Raw genomic sequence first — 26,552 nt, forward strand, 5'->3', positions numbered from 1 at the left:
TGATACTTTCTTTGTATCTTATGAGTAGCTGCATAGGACCCTTCTGTTATTACCCTAAACAACACTTCCAATTCAAAATAATGCAAAAAAGACAAATCAAAACACATGCTCCATCTTTTCTGATATCAAAATAGAGTGATTTATTTGAGACACTGAATGACTTGAACATTTTGTATTGGAAACAGGTGACCACACCCTGGATCAGGATGTGAGAGATTGTAGCTGTCACAGCGCTTATTCCATTACTGAGCTCCTTAGCACGCCAACAATGGCCACCAACCCACAGCCCAATTCTCAGTCTGACACAGACAATAATGACTCTGAAAAAGTCAGAAAATGAACCACCCATTAACATCCAATTGTGACATTTTTAAAAATAAAAAATAATAAAAATGTTGGCCCTTCACTTTCAGCAAATTTGCCGAACCCACCATAACAAAAAGTGCACTTTGCATTGCTCTAGCAGAAATTTACTGAAAGGGAGAGAGACCAGAAAAATAACAGTAGGTCAAAACCTAGTGTATGGCTGGACCATGTAAGAGATGCTAGAGGGCTTTATCAATGGTAAAGACGGATACAGGAAGTGGCGACACTTGGCCGAGACAACTGATGAAGTTAATTTCATCACTCAATCAACCGATGGTGTAACTTTATCACTCAGTCAGTGAGTCAGAGACTTTGTGTTTATAAGGCTGACCCGCTGCAGTCCAGCCAAAAAAGGCAAATCAAAGTGGGGACATGTTAGTTTGAAGATTGTTTTTTACATTAGATCCCAATAAGCAGAAACAGACAGACATACTGCACACTGTCGAAGCTTGGCTCACAACACAGGCATTTCAAATCTGATAAGCTGGTAGCATAAGATGGGCTCTGAATTTTCAGCAGGCTGATCAGAGGCAAAGTGCCACAGAAAAACCATGGTAATGCCAAACAAACTAGTTGTTTTCCCTACTCGGGTCTGCATGATGCTCTCACAGGCATGATTTTGTTGAGTCTGTGATGTCCTGTTCCACGTACAACAGAAACTTAAAGCAGAAAACCGAGCAGGAGACTGTGATGACTGTTTCTGCTGAGGCTGTTAGACCAGTTAATTCCCTGAATGCAGGTAATGAGGTGCACATTTCTTCCGTGGCTTTCAGTGATCAATGACGGAGAGCAAACTTGCTGTCTCAAAGCCATTTGTGACTTGCTGGGAAAAAAAAACAACTTGATGCAGATATGATTGGCCGAGTTGAGAAAGACTGTATTAAAAAGACGCAGATGAGACATGCACTTCATTTAAAAAGAGGTCTCGTCTGGGATTATCAGCAAAGATGTGACAGCTCTAGCCATTAATGAGCCCCTACATGACGGCAATAAAGTGTACTGTATATAAACATATATACACAGTATATAAGTCTGTGTATTAATCTAATTTACATATCTTTACATTCTTTTAAATTTACATCCAAAAAAGGGAGAAAATTCTCTTTGTAAACCACACTTCACATCTTGTCCACAAAATGACTTTCTAATCTTAAGTGAATTGAGCAGGTCATTTTAGGAGGTTAGGACTATTTCTTGGCAGGATTTCCTTCTGTTGACCTGATGTTAAATGTGAGCTAAGAACTGCCTTGCAGCAGCACATTCAATTTGAACTTTCAAGAGTCCATCTATGGAAAAGAAAGACACAAAAAAAGTAAGAAGTACTCTTGAAACAAACTATTCTCCACTGAGGAGAGGTTCAGCACTCTATCAGCAGACAACACCAGTGTTTCAGTATTGATGTTACTTTTATCACGTGTCCAGTTAGTTCACTTGGACATTAAGTAACATTTGCTCAGAGGGATTGTAAAACCACAACCATTTCTTTCACAATTTGTTGCCTTTCACAGCCAAACATGCACGTCTCAGTAACACTTTTCTTTTTTTTTATAAAACTCATCTTTGTGTTTCCATCCTTACAACCTGATAACACCTGGACCAGTAGCCCAGAGGGATCACAGCACTTCCTCATTAGAAACCTTGTAATACATGGATGAACCGAGGGAGTTGGATTTTGTCCAGTCTTGGGGATCTCTTAGCGGTTTCCTTTATGTCTCAAACGGGCGCATCCTAAAACACACATCAACAAACTATAAGGTGCACTGATTTCAGTTGGTGTTGGCTCCTCAGAAGCTACTCCTGTCAGTGCCCATGACCAAGGCACTGGAGTTGGTCCCCGGGCGCTGCACTGCGGCTGCCCACTGCTCCTAGTGTGTGTGTACAGGATGGGTCAAATGCAGAGGATCAATTTCCCCACGGGGATCAATAAAGTACTTCTTCTTCTTCTTGTCATCTGGTTTTACTCCTGTGAAGGTTTTGTTTAGCTCCACTTCACAGCCCCTCTTGAGCAAAGAGTGTGTTAGCTGATGTCAGAAGAAGGCAATCTGCTGCACATTCCAGTATTCATCAAAGTCAAGTTGGCTATTTTCGGAGATCAAGAACGCATACCTGGAAGTTAAAGGATTAGGTAGTATTAATAATACAATTCAAGGAACATGACTGTATTTTACTGGCTGTTCTCTAAGTAGTCATGAGATATTTCAGACAGTTTCACTTGCTGCACATGTAAATATTTAATAACCACTTAGTCATCACAATGATAATGGCTTACCGAGCCGTCTGACGCACTGGCACCAACTTTGTCACCGGTGCTGTTCCAGCACACCTCGAAAATACCACCGGTACCCCTGTAGCTGTGCACCAAGGCTCCAGTCTGAAAGAAAGAGCAGCACAAACAAATGAATGAATGTCCAATTCCATCAAGATTTAACAACCACAATAGGTTTTTTTTGCAGAGATGCTCACCGTGGTGTTCCAGATATGGACACACTTATCAAACGAGCCACTAGCCAGGTGCTTTCCGTCAGGGCTGAAGGCCACACTGTAGACAGGTTCCTGGTGCTTTGTCAGTGTGTGAATACAAACCCCCCGTTCAACATCCCACAGTCGCACAGTTGAATCAAAAGATGCACTGTGGTTGAGGAGAAGACAAAGAACCCAAAAATCAGACATGAGAGCAGCACTTCAGATTTCCTATCTTCATTGTCAAAAATGTTTGTATAATAAAAATCAATCCTTTTAGGAAAGTCTTTGTCAAAGTCATACAAATGATAAAAAGCTAGCTACAGATCGTTATCGTAATTAGTATTTTTGTTTTTGTCAGAATTACAGTAAAAGAAACCTTGAAGAATGTTTGCAAAAGAACAATTGGAACTTCATAAAGTCAGCAAGTTAAACTCTAATGAAAAACATAATCTTTAATCAGTGCTTCTTCAAGGGAAAAAAACATGAAGTCACAATTGACATGTGCAATTAAGAAAATGTGTGAGTTGTGGGAATCAATGACTCTAAAACAAGACAATGCTCAAAACAAGTGATGATGAAAAGAATGGCTGATTTCACTTTCCCATATGCACATGTAGACACGTTCACCACCCATTAGTGGTTGGTCTCTATGATAGTGAATGCAGGTTATGTGTGACTGATTTCCCACCTGGCAAGCATGATGTTGGAGTTGGGGTTGCTCGTGCCGGGGCCTGTGGGGCTCCACTTGATAGTGTAGATCTCTTTACTATGAGCCTGGAGATCGTGGACACAGGACTCCTGCTTCATACTCCAAATCTGTACAAGAAAGTGGCAGCAATCAAACCTAATATAAATCAACACTCAGGTTGGCTTTAATATCTGAAACTGAAGACAAATCTTACCTTTAATGTCATGTCATCTGAGCAGGAAGCAAGCAGCATACCTGATGGATCCCATTTAATGGCATTAACTTCATTCTGCAGAACACAACACTTGTTAGTATCCAGGGAGTGGGACAGTATGGTGTGAAATGTGGTCAGAAAGTGGAGAGAGCTAAGTGGAAAAACATGCTTACCGTATGGCCCTGAAAGGTCTTGAGGGGTCGGTCACTGCCGAGGCGACATACGTGGATGCACATGTCTGTGCTGCAGGAGGCAAAGGTGGTGTTGTTCTGCCAGTCGACATCCAGTGCTGGAGCTGTGGGATATTTGAATTCACAGGTCCACATTTCATTATATGTTGGGTGCACAGTGCAAACTACAACCACACGTGAGCAGGAAAACATTTTGCATTTGGATTTATTAATCACAAAGATATGCTTTTATTGTTCTGTGACCATAATGTTCTCAATTTACCTGAGTGAAAAGGGAACTGCTGCTTGGCTTCTCCTGTGTGTGCATCCCAAATGATCGTAGTCTGGAAAATAAAATTGAGCATCTCAAAACAGCTGTGCCACATTTCTATGCAAATCATTCATCTATCATATTACAGACTGAAGTCACAAGCCAACCTGGTATTTTCAATTTGGATTTTTGTGTACAGATTAAAATTACATTGTTTTATTATTTCAAAAAACTTTCCATAAAATGATAAGCAAAAGACGTGTATGAGATGGATACTTCCATGCTTTAAGATTTAAGAACATCATTAGCCCCTCCTCTCACAAGATACTAAATTAGTCCTTCTCCCAGGGAGCATTCCCAAGTGCCTGGAAAACAGCTATCATTACACCGATTCTAAAATCTGGTAGCCCTCTCTCTACCTGCATTATATAGACTAATCAGTATCTTACCAGTAGTATCAAAGATAGCATAGAAATGGGTTGCAGAACAACTGACTTTACCCCTGAACAACACCTTTTCCATACATCCAATGCAGTTTGGATTTAGAGCCAAACACTCTACCGAGACAGCCAGCTGCTTCTTTATAGAGAAAATTAAAGCATTACTGGATAAGGGTGGTGTTGTTTGGGCTGTGTTTGTAGATCTTAGGAAAGCCTTTGACACTGTAAATCATGGTGTTCTCCTGTCTAAGTTATCTTCTTTTAATTTCTCATCAGTTGCCCTTAGTTGGATAGAGTCTTACCTCTCCAACCAATGGCAAATTGTTAGAGTTAATAATCATCTACTGCTCTCAGTTTTTCCACTGGTGTCCCACAAGGATCCATATTGGGCCCACTCCTATTTAGCCTATATGTAAATGATCTGCCATCTGTTTGCCCTGAGATAGAGACTGTAATGTACGCTGATGACACTGTAATATAGGTACACAGCAATACAAAAAGTCAGGTTGCTTCCATCTTAACTAATGCAATGACTTATATTACTAAATGGTTAAACCATTGTCGTCTACAACTAAATGTGTCAAAAGCCACAAGCATGTATTTTACTAAGAAAGCCAGTAATACTGTTGAGCCACACATACTTGTACTTGGACAAAGACTAGAAATTGTTAAAGAGGTCAAATGCCTTGGGATCATGATAGATTCTTATCTTTCTTTTAAAACTCAGATTAAGAAGGTCTGCAACAGTGTAAAGTACAACCTTAGGAATTGGTTGTACTTTACCTGCCTGCCATGACTTTCATACATTAGGAATTGTATGTCAACTGAGGCAGCTACAGTGTACACGAATGCCATGATTATATCACACCTAACTTACTGTTAACAAGTTGCTCAACCTTTAGACCACTGGAATCATTAACAAACCATGAAAACCCTCGACAAGAAACCTAATAGCTTTCACCACTGCAACATACTGGAAAAATATCATCTTTTGAGCTGGGGAAAACCTTATAAAATACGCAAACATATGCCTCATTTACAAAATAATTCATGGTCTGGCTCCTCCTCCATTCAGTAGCTTTGTTAGGCCTCGAGTAAATCCAAATCAGATCACAAGAGGAAACTGCATTATCACACTTCAAAAATCTGCTTTTAGTCAATCTGCCTTCTCAATCAAAGCAGCACATGATTGGAACGCTGTACCAGTCCACATCAGGGATATTACCACTTATAGGTCTTTTTCTAGACAATTAAGAACATGGCTCATAAGTCTACAAATCTGTCAGCACTAATCTGGATAAACCCATCACAAAAATGACCTGTTACTAAAACTGCTGCCTTATTGCTCATATGTTTTACCTGTGTTTACTTGTTCCTGCTATTCTGTCTTTGAGTATGCTGTTAAAATGTCTTGTTGCCCAACCTGTTTTATTTTTTATCATGTTTCTTGCACTTGTTTTTCTTATGTCTATCCCTGTTGTGTTACTGTTGTCCTTCTTCTTGTTTGATTGTTGCTCATATGTGTTTGCTTATGTCCATTTTGGCTCACATTAGTTCTTGCTTATGTCTGCTCCTGTAACTGCTCTGTAACTGTTTGTTTGTCGCTTTGGTCAGTTGTAGTTTGCTTTGCCTTTACTGTGTGCTGCTTATGTTACTCTCTGTGTTATACTTATTGTAACTCACTTGTCTTATGTTTTAAATTTTTTTCTTGATTTTAGGCTGCCAACTCACACTTGGCCAAGGACAACAGATGACAACTAGCCTTTGGGCTAATTCTGGCATATTTACAGATATGTTTATTAATATGCACTGTCTCTGACAAATAAACTAATAAAATAAAATCTGAAACTACTGTATGTATTGCACAAAAAAATTAAGAAATTCATAATGCTGATTTTTGTTTCACTTGGGTGAAACAAAATATTGGTAACAAGCTATAATAATGCTATGATGTCTTGTATGAAAATGAAAGTAAATAAGTAAGTAAAAGGCCTTATTACTGTCAAAGAAGAAAAAGATGAAGATGATATTATTGAAAGACACAAATCCATGCTTGAGCTCTCGTGAAGTACCTTATCTACACCAGCACTGAGAATGAAGTTCCCCTTCTTGTTCCACTTGAGTGCAAATATGGGCCCTTTGTGCTGCCCCAAGGTGCTTGCCAGATTTCCTGATGGATAAGAGCCATATCCATTTCTTTTAGAAAAGATCTTTCAAAAAAATGACAATATCAATATAACAATGTAATCAATAACAATTGCATAAAACTAATGACAGACACAACACTGTGTTACAATAGGGAAGGACGTACCATCCTTTGTCCATATCCTGGCAAATCCATCATATGAGCCCGTTGCTAAGAGCGTCCCATCGCTCTGTTGGATGAAAAGACAGAATAGTTACTTAACTGTCCTCAGCTGCACAGTCTATTTATCACATGGCGAAAGTAGAAAATCATAGATGAGGATAGATGATTTGAAACATACATTCCAGTCTAGTGAGGTGACATCTTTGTTGCTGGGGACATCCTGGCCACCTTCTCGGATACAGTGGCGCAGCACCAGCTGGGTGGAGTTGGAGTTATTTTTCTCGTTGAGGTTCCAGATTCTGGCTGTGGAGTCCCCCGAGCTGAACAAAATAGCAATGCAGCAAGAGGGGAGTGGGGGGAGGGTGGGGTTGTCACAAGATTGTTGGAATATAAGCAGTCTTATGAAATCTATCTTACAAAATATAGGCTGAAGTGTGCATACATTACAGCATGACTCATCCCACAAGATCTGTTTGAGCACTGACAGAGACTCACCCTGAAGCCAGCAGATCGCTGACAGAGTTCCAGGCACAGATGAACACTTCAGACTCGTGGCCTCGGAGCACTGTGGCTTTACTGGCTGGTATCTCCACATCCACATCCATCTCCATGGGCTCACAGTGGTTATCTGAGGAGAGCCGGTGTGCACACACAGATGGTCAGATACACACAGACACACACATACATATGCACAAAGCCCACATGTAAACACACCTATACACACATTTTCCAAGCAAGCTGTAGGGTAGTACAAGTATACTGATGATAACTGTATCTCTATTGAACATGTATTGTTGTCAAATGATGTGAAGCTTTAATAACAACAGAAAATCAATACTGTTTGTGAGCATGTATATGCCAGTGCTATTTTTATCCCTCTCAGTCTGAAAATATTGATCCATTTGAACAGCACATAATGTTTATAATATAAGATTTGGTTAGAAGAATAAGGGGAATCTCAAAATTTCTACAATTTAAAAGCTTTCCAGTATCCTCAGACTATGAAACCTTACTCACAACTAACCCTCCTGCTGCCACCCATACCTTCTAATTAAATTCCTAAAGGGATGTGCTGACACATGAATGGCCACTCCAATCCTTTTCTAGTGATCCACCTGATCGACACTAAAGGAAGGAAGCTAAAGAGCAGCTCATGATTGCACATTCTGTGACGATCATATGGCTGTTTTTGTTTGTCTGTGTATAATTTGAACATGTTATCAGAAGTAGAAAAATGATGGTTTGGTAGAGGCAATGCAGCCTGTTTCCTTAACACATTACAAAGGCAAAACAGCACAAGGAGAGCAGCTCCTGCCTGCCATGACTTTCAATTCTCTATAGACCACTTATATGGAAAACAGTGCACTGTATGCCAAATCTTAGAAGAGTTTTTTTTTGTATTTTGCTGGACTACAATTTTTAACAACTCAAGTTTGTACAGTCTTCAAATTGTTCTTGATTATTATCTGATCACATAATTATTTTACAAGAATATCAGTTCCCACTGTGAGATAATGGGGATATCCACACATTAATCTTACTCATGTTGTGAGTGCCATTCTCCTCCCCCCCGTTGACAGTGGCTTCTCCGTTCTTTGGTGCATTGGACTGGTTTCCAGAGGTTGAAGCTGACATAGCACAGGCGGCCTGCTGTTGGGCTAATTTGTCGCGGAAGGCCTGCTGCCGCGTCTGCACCACATCTGGCATTACTGCGTCGATGAGCGACAGAGACTCAATTGGCCGACCGTCGAAGACTGTACCGTCCTGTCAGGGTAATTACCAAAACATTATGAGGAGGTGTGACTTTAATTTGCAACTTGTCTAGAGTCATGTTTCCCATTAATTATCAATCATAGAGGAGAAGAGTGTTTCCTAAAAGGGCAATCTTCTACAAACATTCTTCAAAGTTTCTCCTACTATGAGGATGACTGTAAATGTGAAAAGCATTTGCAGGGAACCTCATGTGTTGTCATAGAGATCAAAGTCTGCTTTTGCCTCATTAAGCAATAGAAAATATCTGTGGGAGTCAGTAACAGCAGGTCCCTGCCCTCACCTCATTGATGCTGATTTCTGCCTCCACATACTGAAGCCCTTTCTGCAGGATGGAGATGAGGGCTGCAGGGGGCACTAATGTTCCATTGATGTTAGACTGGCTGATGTGGCTCTCGATGCCAAAGGTGAATGCTGAGTGGGAGAAACCTGAAAACAAAAACACCATTCACATTCATTAATGGGAGACTACCAAGCAAAGGATGTGCACAAACATGGCAAACAATGTTCAAAGAACTTTCTTGTCTGATCCAAACAACACTAACAGTGATCATATACAGAAACCAAATAACACAAGTCTGACATTTTAGAGTACAATACACCATGCCAATGTCAATGTTGACCTCTTAGGATTACACATAGATTGTATTCTGCCAGAAGGCTTCACAGGCAGGCTCAATAAAGAGTCACAAAGCACAGCAGCAAGAATTTTAATAATTTATCCGCATCTTATGAAAGAGTAAATTACATGTTGATGTTTAAACATCAAGAAGAAAGGCAATAAGGCAATAACTTCACATTGACTGCTACATTTTCATCTACCATGAGGATAAACTCTGCTTGTGTAAGTAAGTAAGGCATAACACAGAAATGTAAGCTGAGTCTTTTGAAACAGTTTAGGCATGGTAATTGCATTTTCTAGATATGTTCAAATTAGATGTGCATAGTTAGCAAAACCAAAGCCTGTAATGCAAAAACAAACTCAAATATATTCAATTCATTTTTATCAATCCTAATTTATTCTAAATATAAAAACAGCATCCATGTGTTAAGTGGTTCTTTGTGAGACAAACCTGATTCTTGGAGGTATCTGTAGACCAAGAAGTTCACTTCGTCACTGGTAATACTCATTTTAGCCCAAAGAAACGGAGGAGGTCTGTTGGAAGGCTGGGCTCACTCCTAAAAGATAAAAATGGGAAGTATGATTAATAAATAGGCACAACTTCTGCACCTATCTTTGCCAAGTGATGCAATCATGTGCCAACGTACTTTAATTAAACACAAACACGGGATAACCCTGACCTGTAGCCTCTGTCAGTATACGTTCTCTCGTGTCTTGCCCGTTACTACATTAATCTTTCTCTTAACTGTATCAATGGCGGTGTCCCTTAACATGTGAATCCATGTCTAGCACTTGAATGTAAGTATTTCCAGACTCTTTTCTTCTCTAATGGAAGTGCCTACATCCATTTAGCCTTAACAGAGAAGTGAATGGTGCTTCTCATTAGTGACCCAGCTAACCATGTAGATGGAGAGAGCTCTGATAAAGCAGTAAAGAAATTAAATGTCAATCCACTCACAATCTAGTCATTTACAGCAGAAAGCAAGAGGCCAACTATTAATAGCAGCAAACCTCACCTTCCATTTTGAGATAATTCAACAAATAGGAGGTGTTTAAATGACTTTATGTTAACATTTCAATTGAGATCTCATTCTCAAAACTGAAGGGAGCTGAAGAAACAAAAGACAGTTCAGTTTTTGTCCTCGGGCTGATGAACACTGCCAGAGTATTGTAGAGTTTGTAATTTCCCAATGGCTCAATCTTTCCAGAGTAAGGTAAGATAATATAGAATACATACAGGAAGAAATTGAATGATCTATGAAGAAGGTTAAGGTGAGCAAAATGGAAATGAAACACTCAACAAAAGAACCAAACTGCAGTCTAAGAATGACTCATGACGTGTAACTACTTCCTACTTTCCAATCGGTAAATGAAAAAGGGACAAATATGTTGCTGTCACTCAGCACAATAAGGAATAAAAAGTAGGGTGCTATCAGGTATGAAGACTAAATGGCTGTCCAACTTTCACTGCCCAAGCCCACTCAAGTTGCCCTTGGTAGCATAGCAACAAGAGATGGAGGAAAATAGACAGAGAATAGTGTTGTCCCAATTACCAGTGGGCATACAGCCAGAGGGGTTGAACATGTTACTCAACATGAATTATTCACTCTTTCACCTTGGTATATTCTTTCAGATAGAGTCAACCTTTATTGTACGACAGCACACATGCTCCTGGTGTGTGGTGCAGCCATAATTTTTCCTACAGAATAAAAAAAGGTGCCATCAAGTTACCACTGGGGGTGAAAAAAACATCCTGCAACACCTGCATGAAGCACAGCAAAAGCTCTCAGTAATATTACTACACATACTGGTTTTATCTGTAGACTCTCATTATTATTTGCATCAACAAACAAATCACACACAAAAGGCAAAAACTTGTTACTCGCTTGCCTACCTCCGCTATTGTGCCCTGATTTGACCACTACCACTGCTCACTTTAGCTAATTAGTGTACATATGGGACTTGGGAGGACTAGCCACATCAAAGAAAAGGGGGCCATTGTTCCCAAGGCCACTACAACTACATACCAAACAACTGGAAACATAATTAACAGGCAGTCTGAAGGGGCTCAAGTCCCACTGGGGAAGGGTAGCAGCAATAATCCTTTTATCAGATGGGCCCATGATGCCACCATCCATTACTGAACTCCCTGGGCATCCAGGCCTCCTTTGACAAAACAATGTGCCTTCCAGGATAACAGACAAAATGCTAACCTCTGCAAAAGCTCTGACGTTTATCCATTCTGAAGTGATAAGTGGAGTCAAAGTCTGAAGATATGATTCCTCTGAATAAAGGGAGACACAAAGGGGGGAAAAAAACAACAGTTGCTTGGAAGGCAGCTGTTAATACAACAGAGATGTACCATGAAGAGTAGTGCACTATTCATCGTTGTGTTAATGCTGTGATATTATAATTTAACAAACAAAAAATGTTTAGGAAATTTAGAATCATGTTAGGTCAAATTATAATTTATACAACAACACTGAAGTCTTGATAAAAGGATTGTACTAGACTGTATTTGTTTTAGCCTGGTGTAACTTGGTTTTCCCAATTAACTGGCACCTGAGTGAAGCTATACATGTAATTTAGATGCAATTTTTTCAGTGGATTCAGTTGCTATGGCAATATGAATCATTTTGCACATTGTAAAAAGGAGAGAAATCCCACAGCCATTAACTGTATGTTTCAGCCAGATGAGCCCTCAACAACACAACCTGGAAATATGAGAGAGCAAAACAAGGTCTGTACACGGTCACCGCTGCGTGTATTTTAAGCAGAGAATGAAGGATGAGTTCACACTATGCTCAATGTTACACCTCTGCCCAAAGTTACAACCCTAACAGTAAAATGTGTCAATACACAATTCATTTGTATAGACTCCCAAGTCGCTGGGCTCCACAACAGTCCTGTTCTTCATCTTGTTTACAAGTCCAGTTTTCCATCCAATTCTGACTGAAATTCTTATAAACCTTTAAGCTAAAAATTCTTCCAAATTACACTTTAAGTTGATGTTCTCTCAGATATCACCATTTAATAGCCCAGAAAGCGTTGGAACGACTTATCCTCCATGGACATTTTTGTCCTTACGGTGATGCAATACAAAGACTAAAAAAATGAAGATTAAAAAACAAGTAAAAAGACTATATGGGAGTTGTTGGAGCGTTTCTAAGAGCTGATGGTAAGACCTCTGACACAACTCTCATGTATTTAGCAATCAATTCTTGACTTAGTTTCCTGTAGCTTGATGTTCTAATTTCCTGCCTGAATTACAGTGTATTACTTTTGAGTGACAATTATTTGAAAGCAAGTCACACCCAATACATCAATGCATGTAATGTCTACTCACATAAACACCTTTTCAAGAGTACAACCAATATGCATCTATAATGGAATTTACATAGATAAGACAGACAAATGGAAACCCTAATGAGGCCATGATGAGAACCCCTGCTTTGGTCATCAAGCTAATTAGGGGTAACTTAAAGACGTTTACTGCACTCTTACAGCAATTACTTGGCAGTGTAGAAGTACCGCACCCGTTTCCCTGGTTTTCACCCACACTTAGTGTACCTAAGTGCATTGTGGCCTAAAGCTGTGGTCAAAGCAAACGAATAACAAAAGGCCTTCACACTGTCTACACTGGGCATGATTCAGTTGTAGTTTTTGGGTATCTATCTCATGTGCGTCATGTATATCATAGGTTAAATTGCTACATAGTTCTGTGCGTGTTGGTCATACTGCTCGTCACTCACTGTGACCTAAGCTCAACGCAAGAAAAACAAAAAACGCTTCAGTTGCAGTTACTCACGTGACGCATGAGTCAAATAAAAGCTGTCTAGAAAGCTGTATTGATTCAAACTGAATCATATTCGTTTAATCAGATTTAAGTATTGTAAGTAATATTAAATTACATGTTGCATTCTTGGATAAGCTCCAACAAAATCAGTGAGTCTGTGGACGTACTGAAGAGCTTCATGGCAACAGCAGCTAATAATGTCATCCCAGAGTGACGGCTTGGTCATTTCTGAACCAGAATCCGTTGAGTGATGGACGCATGGATCATCTGCACTGCTTTGGGTGGGTATGCTGCTGCTTGCACTTGAGCACTGCCTGTCAGAGATGTGAAGGATATAAGATGGCTTCCTACACGCTGTGACACGTAGTCAAAGGTACAATTACAAAGTATTATAATTATTGCCAGTATGCCACCCTTGAGTTTCACAGCACACACTGAGAAATATAAGTACCGCAAATAAATCTTTGAATCTATATAGTAAAGGACAGAACTTGCTCACTACAAGTAATTTGAGTGTGGTTGTAACCATGGAGAATGGCTACCAGTTACTGTTCTGAGCTCACTGTGTAATACAAAGTTCAGTGAGTGAGTTCCTGGTAAAAATCTGACAGGCTAGTCACATACAGTATGAAAGTATTTCTTTGTTTTTATTTGAATAATTCAACACTGATTCGGTAGAGTCCAGGTCCAGTTTTCCCGTTACGCTATTTGCATTTTTAACCGTCATCACAGACACACTTCAGTGCTAATGAGGGCATTTTGAGCATGCACATTAATTAAAAATGTCCAAATGTATTAGATGATGACTGAAATGATTAATTCACACAACACTTTGCCAACATACAGAGACAATTTTGATATTTGGAGTTTGGATGAAAGGGAGGCAAGAAAATAAGATAATGTGTCAGTGTCAATAGCAATATATAAACATTATTATTAAGAAAGAACAGAGAGCATGCTGGTCAATTGACTTATTGTTCACTGTAAACTAGTTTGAAGACCTGATTTACATGTTTACATTAAATGGTTTTATAGATTAGAAATAATATATTTGATTGGAACAGTAAAGTGCAATAATTTTTAGGTGGGCATTTATTTTAAAACTGTAAGTTAGATTTCAGCTACCCTGCTTAAAATAAATTTACCACTGTGACTAATTATTTGAACAGCTCTACAAACAGGGCTTGTCATTTAAAATCATCCGTCCACCACGAAAATCAAACAAAAATGGGATCCAACAAAAACAAACAAACAAACAAACTAACATTTGAATGCAAAAATAATGGAGCAGTGAGAACTACATAACCAGCCTTTTCCTTGCACATGCAGGATTTGAAAAGAATGATGTCGAAAACCGGCATACCAGGGACCCCATTTTCTCTTGAACAGTCACCTCCTGACAGATGTGCAAACAAGACCTGGAAACAGCAGCCATTTTCTCTTGAACTGCTCTGCTGAGTAAAACCCGCCTTTGAAGCTTCTGGTAGGGCTGCAGTCTTGGGGGGGAGGGGGAGCGAGCGAGAAGAGAGAGCGAGAGAGCGAGAGAGCGAGAGAGAGAGAGAGAGAGAGAGAGAGAGAGAGAGAGAGAAAGGGGGAAGGGGGGGTATGAGAGGGGGATGGTTGCATGGGAGCAGGGTGATAAATAATGATCCTCACACAGGTAATAACAACCATTTATACATTATAGACCCTTTTTCACAGCAGACATTTTGACTTATCATAGCAGGAGAAGCACAGGTGGAACTGATAACGTTAACAATGTCTCACAGCTCCAAGAGTCATATGAGGAAGCCGTACCGGTGAACCATCGTGCACTACACCGGGGTCATGAATTTGGATTCACTGAAATGTGATTCAGCCCTCATTAATGTTATTAAATGCACCTGTGCCTTTCCTACACTGACATATCAAACTTCCGGCTGAGAAAAAGGTCTATTCTTCGCCTCTAAATCACTTAGCGACAGCCAATGTAGGTCGGCAAACTGGGGGTGGGGAGGGTGGGGGGTGTTAGCCTTCAGTCTCTCTGGGGGAAACACTTCTCCCACGCTTCCTATTGTGGCGAGTGGCAACACATTAAGGGAAACTTTGGTGTTTTTCAACCTGGACCCTATTTTTTGTGGCTAAGTGACTAATGGGTACAACAATTTTTTTAATGGGTCAAGTATTGAGCTAGAGAACTGCTGCCGCAAAATGTAATCTGATGGGGCAATTGTGTGCTATCAATGTACATCGACTGAAAGTGCTTGTTTTTACCACTGAAAGGCTCAGACTGTTATTACAAGTGTCTGACAACATTACGGAAACAACCATACAGAGAAATAAAACATTTTTCCTTACTTTTCACTTGAGGAGTTCTGGAAGAGTTTGTTGCGTGTTATCTAAAAGATTTTCAATGTCATAGCTGAATATGTAGCTGATTTCTCGCAGGATTTCAGAACAACACTGGTGAATGGTTATTCCCATAAAGTAGTCACACACTTATAATGTTGTCCCCGTTACTCACTTAGACACAGAAAGATGGGAAAATAGGGTCCAAGTTGAAAAATAAGTTAATTTCCCTTTAATAGCCCCTTTTATACAGAGATACCACAACATTGCCATAAAGACCCACTGTTATGCCGCCTTTGCGTTTTTACACCGAACCAAACAAAGCCAGCATGATGCTAACTGTGTGTGTGATTTTAGACAGCACACCGGTGTTACAGAATCAAAGGCATGATGTGTAACACAACAGTGTGTGTAGTCCCTCCAAGCCAGCTGTCAGTCCAGCAATGTTACTACCTCCTCTGCCAACTTATTGGAACAACTCTGTCCCCCATTCTGGGTTCATAACTTTTATACAGAAGAGCGAGCCAGAATCACAGCACAACACTCCTACTGCCTAGAGGAGGCTGTGTAAAAAGGTCTCATGTTTGCTCCGGTGGCCGAACGCGTGCCATAAGAGTCTGCAGGTTTCAAGACTCCACCCACTGATTAACACTCTTTTCAGTAGTGAGGAAGACTGGAGCTACCTGCTGAGGTGATCAGTTGGAAACCTGCAGCCTGTTGGCCACTTCTGAAACCATGAGCAGTTTACAATGAGAATGGTCGTCAGGGTAACATGTTAGTAGTGGAGAATCTTAGTGCTACTACAGACACTGATGCTTCAAGCATGCAGCAGTGTCTGAAGTGTATTTTTACATTTCAATAAATAACTGCACGGACAGAAACAGACAGTGAGGATCACTGAGCAGATTCATTATTGTCAAATAAAAATGACAACTCCCACTTACAATCGCACCATGATATTTTCTGTAGAAACTAAACGATATCAGCAGCCCACCATTGTTCAAAGAAGAGGACTCAACTGTTCTTCCTGTGAATGTGGACTATAATGGCGCTTTTCCACTATACAGTTCTAGCACTACTCAACTCAACTCGTTTTGTTTTGCGTTCCCACTAGGGATAGTACCTGGTACCTGGTACTTTTTTAGTACCTGTTCTGCCGAGGTTCCAAGCGAGCCGAGCCGATACTAAATGTGACGTCAACAGACTGCCAGCCACTGATTGGTCAGAGTCTTCACTGGAAGAGTCATGAGCCCTCCTACACAAGAATCAAACCCAGCATTTTAAATACCGGCAACAGTGTTACAGCAGTTAGGCTCAGTTTTCTTGCTTTGTGTGTGACAAAAAGCCACATACAGCAGCAAGTACACATCGCCTCCATGTCCTCCGTTGTTTATGTGTTTGTGTCACATATAAAACGAAGTCACTGCAGTTTCCCGCAGCCGTGCTATGACGACCCCGCCCACGTTGAGTAGGTACCTACAGTAATGGAAAAGGGTGTTCCTGGTACCAAACCAAGTCGAGTCGAGTAGTGCTAGAACTGTATAGTGGAAAAGCACCATAAGACACACATATAAAAGGCCACCTACAGCAGCTACTGATGAGCAGGATGTATGAGTAACAACTACTGACAACAACGACTTATACAGATATCGTAATCACCGACAAGGACAAAATTATTTAGCGTGTTTTCCACTATTCAAAGTTAAGACTACACCTGAAACTTCAGCCTTCAAACTAAAATGAGCAGCATGTCCACACAAACATTTTTACATTCTTTTCAAAACCTCTTTTTGGTTTTGGTTTAGTCGCCTCAACATGAAACACAATCATCAATGTGGCAGCTTTGGACAAATTTATGAGTTGATTTTATTATGATTATATATGTAATTTTGTCAGAGACATTTTATAATTTAAGTAGGTCTTTTTGCATATGCCATTAATTCTTTACTATGCCAGCTATTGTTAAGAATGTATCATGGAGGATCAATTCCATTATTGATCAGCTACATATAAAGACAGCTTTGACAGTAAACAGGTTATCGCAGGACATGTAAACACTTGGATTTCTTGCCTCAATCTGGTTTCTTTGAATAACCTGGTTTATGTGTAAATGTAAGCACACAATGAACCAGTTGCCGCAGGAGCTGCGTGTGTATATGACTGTGTGGGGGTGGGTGGCAAGAATATACTTTATATGGAAGAGATTGTGGGACACAGAGCTCTTCTAATGCTCAGCGCTGCACACATACACTATAAGATCTCCCATCGTCTCTTCAGCCTCAGACATCCTACATGCTGTTTGTTACTTTGCCCAAGGACAATAAATTGCAACCCTTCATTCAGCAATCTCACCATATCACTGCATGTGCAGATAAAACTAATTGTACGTGATAGTTTATTGCTCCATTGTAACCCATCAAGGACACCAAATGAACAACTGAACACATTCCTGCAAAACAGTCAAATAGAAACTGGTACTTCAAATCTAGGCCAGTGAGGGACGAGGTGACAGACTTTACAGTTATTATCTTAATGCTGCATTATGTGAGAAAGAGCCACAAGTTCCTGTGTATTGCAACGGAAATAGAAAGTAATCTGTACACTTCATCAAAAATAACAGACTGCGTAATGAAGAAAAGAGTGTACCAGCTGTGTTGACATATTTTAAGATGCTACAATTTCTCCCCAACGGTAGGGAAGTGAAACCATTACATCTTTATGGGAAAGTATTGTGTGCCTTAAGGTTTATCGTAAGCACAGTTTCACTTAAGCATTTAATGATATTAGTCATTTTTATTTGGAAGAGGAAATGTGAGTAGTGTATATTCCTAAATTCATTCAATAGTAGGAAAGAATCAAGTGCCCTTGAGATTGTAATTGTCAACATAAAAGCCTCGGCCAGGCAATTCTTTTTTCAGCAGGATGAGGATTGCACAAATAAGCTCTAAACAGAGCGACACACCAGTGTGGGCAATACACGGGTTGCTATGGTAACAGGAGGATCTTGCTTCTCTGTCAACAGCTGCTCATGCCACCCTAAACAACCCCCTCGCTCCTCGAGCTTTCTTTCCTTCTGACTTGAGGGTCAAACAAACAAGGCAGACAAGTGAAATACTGATCTTTATTCTGGGCCATCCCTTGACTGTTTCTTTACACAGCATTGACAGTACAATGCTACTGCATATAAAACATTTCCCTTCATACTGTCTGTGCCTGTACACACGGGAAAAAAGTTTGGGAAGTCTCCTTGTAACTACAGAGACAGCAGAGTGCACATATTTTATATCAATCTGCAGTTTCAGAAATAATCCTCTGTAATAAAAAAAATGGATCATGTAATATGTCACAGCACACAGGTCAGAGCAACACCTGCAGTACATTATTTTAAGAAATGATTACCCAACTCTTGCTGTTTTTATACACTACCAGTGCAAGTGCAGACTGATAAACCTGCTGTGATAGCACCTGGATATTGGATAAGATGCATCTACTACACGAGGTATACCTTCATGTTTACCACTGCTGGGGTGAGACTGTGGTATGACACCGAAGAGTTTCAAAACTACAAAAGGAGTAGGAAATTACAAACCAACAGAAGCAAAAATGAAACTTTCACTGGTATTTCACAAAGATGGTTGTTCAGTTACTGGAGCAGTTTGCGCAGACTGAAGTCTTAAAAGAAATACCTGCAAATCTATCAAGAGAACTTTACTAACTTGTGTGTACAAATGAAAGAGAGCCTAATGTAGATGTAGAGGTCCACATGAGTCCAGTCAGTTCTGAGGAACCTGAGACATGACCCGGAACCTGAGTCGGACAGAGTCCAAATGACAGTCTAATCGGATTGGGTAGGGTCTCATTTTACTGCTGCTGGTCTTGGTTCTGTGGGTCAATATGTCTGAAACCCGAGTGGGTCCGAGCCTTCTCCCTATCAGCTCTGACTACGCCATCATACCCACACTGGGAGAAATTATCTCCAGAAATCAGTAGCCTGTGTAAAAGATAAAATGGTATTACATGACATCTATCTCTTTGTGATTCCTTTCACATAATATTTAATTGGTTTGAAATAGCCTCTATCTTTTCACTATCAATCACCCAGTTGGCTACAAAATGTGTTGTTGTTATTGAAGTAGATGAAAACATGACTTCCAACTGTTTCTACAACTGAGTCTTTGAAGCATATAAACAAATTATTTTTGGAGTTACTTTCTATGACATTTGTATTCAGGGCATTATTATTCGGGATTCTTATAGTGAAAGCTTGTTGATTGATACGAGACGATAAACGTTGATCGCATTAGGATTGGGCTGGATTAGAGTTAACCCATGAAGACTTCCACAATGCTCAAGGTGCTAAAGATGAACACTGACGATTTTATACACTGAAGTCTGTTTAAAGGGAATTGAATGTCATCTGATTAATGTAAAGACCATACATGCAATAATCAGCTGATGATCACTCGCTCCTTACACTCTAACTGCATGGATGAATAAATAAATAGCGAACAAAACTAATATACAGCATGTGAGCTAATAGTAATTAAAGGAGAATCCCAACTTAAAATTCTGTCGTTCAAAGCTTACACTTGACAACTTTTATGAGAAAAGGTTTGCTCTCTGATAATGCTTAAATTGTATTTTATTCTATTGATTTAAGCTTCAGTTCAGTTTTTAAAATATTTTGGGGAAATTTCGTGCCTTTTAACATAGTGACATTATCGAGATGACAGGAAACGAGGCAAGAGATATTGAGCGAGAGAGATGGGAAACAACTAGGATCTGTGATCGGTTTATTTAAATTCACTAATCGTTGATCGGCCCCAAAAATCCTGATCGCGTAAAGCCTAGAAACGACATGCAACAAAGGTCCACTGCTAGAATGGAACCATGTACATTGCGGTTATATGGCATGGATCTTCACAAGTAGGCGACCTGGGTGTGACTGCATAATAGATTTGAAAGTCCATCAGTGAGTCAGCCTGCGAGAGAACAAAAGCCAGTCTTCAACCTCCTGATCATAACATTTTAACTCACCACTGTTCTCTTAATCTCTCTGCTCCCTCTCACACATCAGGTGCCACATATCACACACGCATTAGCGGCTCTTTCTACAAATATGCATAAACGTAAAAGACATCTATATACCTTTCTTTAGTAGATAGACGCCAACAATGTTAAGCTCTAACATCCACATGAAGAAAAAATGAACAAAACACATTTTATGTCTTTGAAGCACTCAGGCTTGAGATATACTGAGCAGATTTGAGTATATAAAGAAATTGACTTGACGGCTGTTTTCACAAGAGTCTGTTAGGAGTCTCTCTGTAAGGAGTCACCTTAAAGCTTGGTTTAAGGTTTGTATACCTGTGAGGATGATTAGTGACCATGCAACTAATTTGGGAAACAATCCTGGTCCCATGTGCACAAGACTTGGTATTTAGTAAGGTGTGATGAATGGAAACTGAATCTTAGTTGCTGTGTTTGCTTTGAGAAGCAAACACAGCAACTAAGTCCATAAGTCAGATTTACCATAACGTAAAAAATAAAAAGGGATACCAACCAGGATTACCTCACAAATGTATTAATTGTATTTAATCACACACTGGTGTTAAACGAGAAGGCCTGGCTCTCAGTCTCCGCTCTAATTCATCCCAAAGGTGTTCTATCAGGTTGAGGTCAGGACTCTGTGCAGGCCAGTCAAGTTCATCCACACCAAACTCTCTCTCATCCATGTCTTTGTGGACCTTGCTTTGTGCACTGGTGCACAGTCATGTTGGAACAGGAAGGGGCCATCCCCAAACTGTTCCCACAAAGTTGGGAACATGGAATTGTCCAAAATTCCTTTCACTGGAACTAAGGGGCCAAGCCCAGCTCCTGAAAAAGAACCTCATACCATAATCCCCCGTCCACCAAACTTTACACTTGGCACAATGCAGTCAGACAAGTACTGTTCTCCTGGCAACTGCCAAACCCAGACACGTCCATCAGATCACCAGATGGTGAAGCGCGATTCACCACTCCAGAGAACGCGCCTCCACTGCTCTAGAGTCCAATGGCGGCGTGCTTTACACCACTGCATCCAACGCTTTGCATTGTATTTGGTAATGTATGGCTTGGATGCAGCTGCTCGGCCATGGAAACCCATTCCATGAAGCTCTCTACACACTGTTCTTGAGCTAATCTGAAGGCCACATGAAGTTTGGAGCGATTGACTCTGCAGAAAGTTGGTGACCTCTGCACCTCAGCATCCGCTGACCCCACTCCGTCATTTTACGTGGCCTACCATTTCATGGCTGAGTTGCTGTCGTTCTTAATCGCTTCCACTTTGTTATAATACCACTGACAGTTGACTGTGGAATATTTAGGAACGAGGACATTTCACTACTGGACTTGTTGCACAGGTGGCATCCTATCACAGTACCAATTCACTGAGCTCCTGAGAGTGACACATTCTTTCACAAATGTTTGTAGAAACAGTCTGCATGCCTTGGTGCTTGAATTTATACACCTGTGGCCATGAAAGTGATTGGAACACCTAACCATTTTGTCCCAATGTGATTATGTGAAGGCATGCAAAATAACCCGATTTCATACAATGCAGAAATTTTTGTAAAAAATAAATAAATAAAATGATGAAACAGCCATAGTAGACAAACATGTTGAGGCCTCATGGGTTTTGATATTGAATCTTAAAATATAAATATTTTAGATAGCGTTCTTTGTGTCTGGCTTACACACGTTTTTTTCCACATTTACATTTTCACTACAATCTTCAATGCTACACTATTCATAAAGCAAACCAACAAGATAAGTTTACGTGGCTGAATCAGGAGGGGGTGAAAGATGAACTAACAGAAAAGCCATATTCCTTTTAGTAGACAGCTTTCAGACTCTGGCATGCATGTGCTTGCACAACTTCCTGAACAGCCATCCAGCAACAGTGGCTCCCAACACTTTCCTTCTGAAAAACTAGTTAAAAATTACAGGCACTGGAAAAAATGTTTGTGACTGTTGACTGAGCATAACCTAACACAGACAAGTGAGTGCTAAAAAGCGAACATGCTCCATTTAAAATAAGTGTAGTCTTAAAACAAAGAGATGGTATTAAATCATTGGTTCATACACAATAGAAATAGAAACTAATTGGCTGCTAGACACTGATACAGTTTGAGGTTGAACACACCCTTACAGTCAAATGGCTTCCTCCCTCTAGTTTTCATTTACAAAAGGACATCGTCCTGGCACAACAGACACAAGTTCACACAACGATAAACAGAGCAGCCCTAAATCCAAAGTAAGCAAATAAATAACTATAGCCTTGAACTAGCCAGTACTTGTATGGATGTTATTTCAGAGTAACCTCCAGTTGGCTGGTAGCCCATGCACACTGCGTGTCCCTTTTGGAGGGATAGAATGGCTCACCTCCCCCCATGGCCTATCATAAATAAATACTGCTACAGAAATATTTGGACAGCCTGATACAGAGCTTTATAGCAGAAGGCTGCCATGGGCTTTCTCAGGGACTCCCTTGCCCTACTTATGAGCATGGGATACATTTCTGTTTTGAACACACAGTCAAACACTATTTACTGTGGATTTGCTGCTGCCTGTTCTGTGCGTTTGCTCACTGAGTCCACTGTAGTTTTGTTAGTAGTGACTTATCAAAAATCTACAGGCCATCAAATGAATGAATTACAATCCTTCACATTCTGTAGCCTTATTACAGACTTCCAGTTTATTCAAGACCTAAAACCACAAACAGCATAGAAACCAATGACAATAGGTTTAATCTCAAATGTCACTGAACAAGATGTAGACAGACAATAAGCTGTGGGCCAACAACATTATTCATTAATGCCCTTCAATGACTCAGTACAAAAGCTCTGTGTCCATCTAATGAAACACCAAATTAAAAAGACAATAAGAGCCCCCAAGTACAAAACATTAATTTACTCACATGTTATGAAGCATTGAGGAAGCTTATAGCTACTCACTTTGTGAAAATGGGACCATCATCTTTTGACAGTGACACTACCATATTTAGAGATCAATTATTGGACAAGGTAAAGTCATCCAAAGCATGCCATTAGGACATAATAAAACCCCTATTGTTCCTTTAACAGGAGGCACTAAACCCGTCCTTGCAATGACTGCCTTTAGGGTTCACAGCAAATCCTCGACCCTGGTGACAAAACTGGTCAACAAGCTGGTAGAGCAGGACAATATAGTGGAAGTCAGTATCACAATAACAGGAATATCCTTTGACACACACACATATATATATATATATATATATATATATATATATATATATATATATATATATATATATAGACAAAATGCAAAAATTACACAATCGTCAAAGTGGTGTTCACTCTAATCAACACACATAGTGAAATGTACCACTTCAGATTCATCTACATTCAAACATGCAAAACCAGTTGAATTTTGACTACAGTTTGCTTGTAATCATTTATTTATAAAACATCTAACATTGTAATTCCCAGTCGGCCTCCATATCTCATGATCAAGAATGAATGTTGATATCCCAAAAGAACAGTGTGTAAGCCCAACAAGCCATTCTCTGCACCCCAGCAGTGGGAGTGTGTAAAATAAACTCTAGAATGCTGATCTATTGCTTCATGCAAAATGCAGTGTGGGGACGTTGCTGTGCACTAACATTATTATGTGAATACATTTGAAGTCACCTGTTAGCTTATCACTCAGGTGAGGCAATGGTATTGAACAGAACAATGTAAATTGTTCAACAAACAATTTACATGTTAGCTATAATAAGATGAATCCGCCAGCCTTACATATCAGCCAGCATTTCTTTATTGCATTGTAGTGGTGTACATTGGCATACAGCCCATAAAGCATGTTTTATTTATAGTTTATCTATTGTAAAATCTTCTGCCCAGTGCGTTTCCATGTCCCAATTGTAAAAAGAAAATGTACACATTTTTTTAAAATGATGAGTTTCTACTCCCAAAGATAAATAAATACCCACCAATATATCATTATTGGGGGAGAAATGGACAGCCCTATTACATAGTCATATTACACTATACACTATGGCTTGAGGGAAAGACCCTGACTAAATAATACTACTGAAATATTGCCCGCCAGTGTATTCTTTCTTCATATGTAACGAAAACAACCATTGTGGGATGTCAAAGGCTTGGAGTAATAAGTGTTATCTAGCATATAACTAACATCTAATTCATAAAAAAAAAAAAATTAAAAAGCAGTTAAAAAAAGAGGTGGTAACAGCACCAAAAATGTCACATAAAGTCCAGTGAGGACCTTCCCACCAACAAAGTCCCCCGCCAGTTTAACTTCATCAGTGCCTCTGTCTGATTTCAGTAGCTTAACAACACTACTGATATTGTGAACAAAACCCACTAGGTCAAGAAGAAAATGGGGGCATCTCTTTGGCATTAAATATTCAGGCCATTGAATTAGAATCAGGTTAACACAGCGTTAAAACAGCGATATGTCTCTGCTGGTATACATTGGAATCCCTCTCACTATTGCTTGAACAGAGATAATGAACACTTTGATGTTCAGAAGCCATGTGAGATATCTTACCATGTCTGTACATGCTGTATCCCATTACTCTCTGAACTACAGATAACAGCCAGGGCTACACACTACAAAACAGGGGGAATTTTATGGGTCACATTGGATTCTTAAGTCTATTTAAAGAGGTAAACTGTTTTATAAAGTGCTATGTGAACATGTGGGATCCCCATGACTTCATAAGTAGCTGAGTTTCTTTTCATAAAATGGTAAATCTGCTGTGTTTTAATACAGTACAATCAGACAAAGAATCTGAAAAAATAACTTAATCTTGTAGTTATACAGTAACATTATACAGTAACTGTCCCTTGAAAACTGGCTGCAGTGTATAGTACAGTTGAATGTCGTCCCCCTCCCCCACTCATGTGCAATATAAATATGTATCACTCATATTTCAGCTTGAATAAAATGACTGAAACTGCACTGGTGTAAGTAAACGTGGCGAAGGTTCAGTATTGTGCTATTAAGGACAAAGTATATATCCTAACAATTCATTAAAAAGGAACAACCTTCAACCTCTAAAAAACTTCTTCGATTTTGCGAAGTAGTGAAGCTGAGCTACCAATATTTAGACACGAGTGGAACAACTCGCCACAACTAACCAATGCCAGCAAAGTCAGATGTTTGCATAACTAACACAGAAAAAAGGAGGGAAATTAAAAAAAAAAGAAAGAAAGAAAGAAAGAAGTAGAATTTCAACACACGTGTGGAGTCAGCGGGTGACTAAGATGTGTGCCGGCAACCTCCTAATCAACGCCATAATCACCAATTTCAGAAAGTCATCCTCTTCGCATAAAAAAACCACACATAAACACAAGACGCAGCCTTGAATGCAGTGCAGCTTAAAACCACGCCACCCGACTTTCTTTTTTTTTAACCGGCTTACCTTTTTATTGTGAGTGAACTCGTGGTGTCCGCCGCCACCTCTTCCTCTTCCACAAGGAGAACCCTCCAACTTCAGTAAGCTAGCAACGACTTTCCTCCCATTTTGCTTATCGTCATACTTCAACTTCCGACCGCTGGCATATGACTCACTGTCGGCTAATTTGGGGGCGCTAACAAAGCGTAGTCTACCCAGACATACACATAAACACAAACACGCACACGCACACACACAACTGGGGTAAAGTTGGAATAAACCCGAGTTTCTGTGGCTTGGGGCTGCAGGCTACTCTGGAGTTTCACCGTTCACTGAGAACAGCAATGTAAAGAGACAGCAGCAGGCGGTGAACGGCAACGGGAGAGAGACGTAGACAGGGAGTTGAGGAGAGAGAGAGAGGAGGGGGGACTAACTGACCTTAAACCTGAATATTGAAACTCACCCTTACTACTAACCGTGTTATGTGTTGCATATCTGATCTCCCTAATTAGGCAGATGATGTACTGCTAGATATCTCTACTACGAACTCTTACATAAAGAGATTAACATGTGTTGTCGTGGTTACAACGGCTGAGTCGCTACTGTATGTTTGACACAGCTAGCTTTAAAATGGGTGCCTACAATGGCGCTAACAGGGTTCAAACTTGAACC

The 26,552-nt window shown here is 40.0% G+C and overlaps 1 protein-coding gene across 2 annotated transcripts; it reads right to left on the reverse strand.

Annotated features, from left to right (window-relative positions):
• Positions 1-121: 121 nt before the first annotated feature.
• Positions 122-26,115, reverse strand: tbl1x (transducin beta like 1 X-linked). 2 transcript variants are annotated; one of them, XM_053328940.1, is made up of 15 exons: positions 25,908-26,115; positions 9,764-9,869; positions 8,974-9,119; positions 8,462-8,684; positions 7,416-7,548; positions 7,099-7,240; positions 6,924-6,987; positions 6,685-6,782; positions 4,185-4,245; positions 3,905-4,026; positions 3,732-3,806; positions 3,518-3,645; positions 2,830-2,995; positions 2,636-2,737; positions 122-2,472 (listed from the first exon to the last, which is right to left on the reverse strand). In XM_053328940.1, the coding sequence occupies exons 2-15, from the start codon at positions 9,819-9,821 to the stop codon at positions 2,446-2,448; spliced, it is 1,545 nt and encodes a 514-aa protein (XP_053184915.1). In that variant the 5' UTR covers positions 9,822-9,869; positions 25,908-26,115; the 3' UTR covers positions 122-2,445. The 2 variants fall into 2 exon arrangements, with proteins under 2 accessions (XP_053184915.1, XP_053184916.1); XM_053328941.1 differs by lacking the exon at positions 25,908-26,115 and adding an exon at positions 14,472-14,557.
• Positions 26,116-26,552: the final 437 nt, after the last annotated feature.

Source organism: Scomber japonicus, chromosome 11 (assembly GCF_027409825.1).
Source record: "Scomber japonicus isolate fScoJap1 chromosome 11, fScoJap1.pri, whole genome shotgun sequence".
NCBI classification, from domain to species: Eukaryota; Metazoa; Chordata; class Actinopteri; order Scombriformes; family Scombridae; genus Scomber; species Scomber japonicus.

What these genes read in the sequence shown, in the direction of transcription:
- tbl1x (XM_053328940.1), bottom strand. Translation starts at nt 9,821, where the DNA reads ATGAGTATTACCAGTGACGAAGTGAACTTCTTGGTCTACAGATACCTC. An exon ending in CAGAAATCAGCATCAATGAG is followed by an intron (nt 8,685 to 8,973) that starts GTGAGGGCAGGG and finishes TTACCCTGACAG; the next exon opens with GACGGTACAGTCTTCGACGG. An exon ending in CAGGATATGGACAAAGGATG is followed by an intron (nt 6,783 to 6,923) that starts GTACGTCCTTCC and finishes CTTATCCATCAG; the next exon opens with GAAATCTGGCAAGCACCTTG.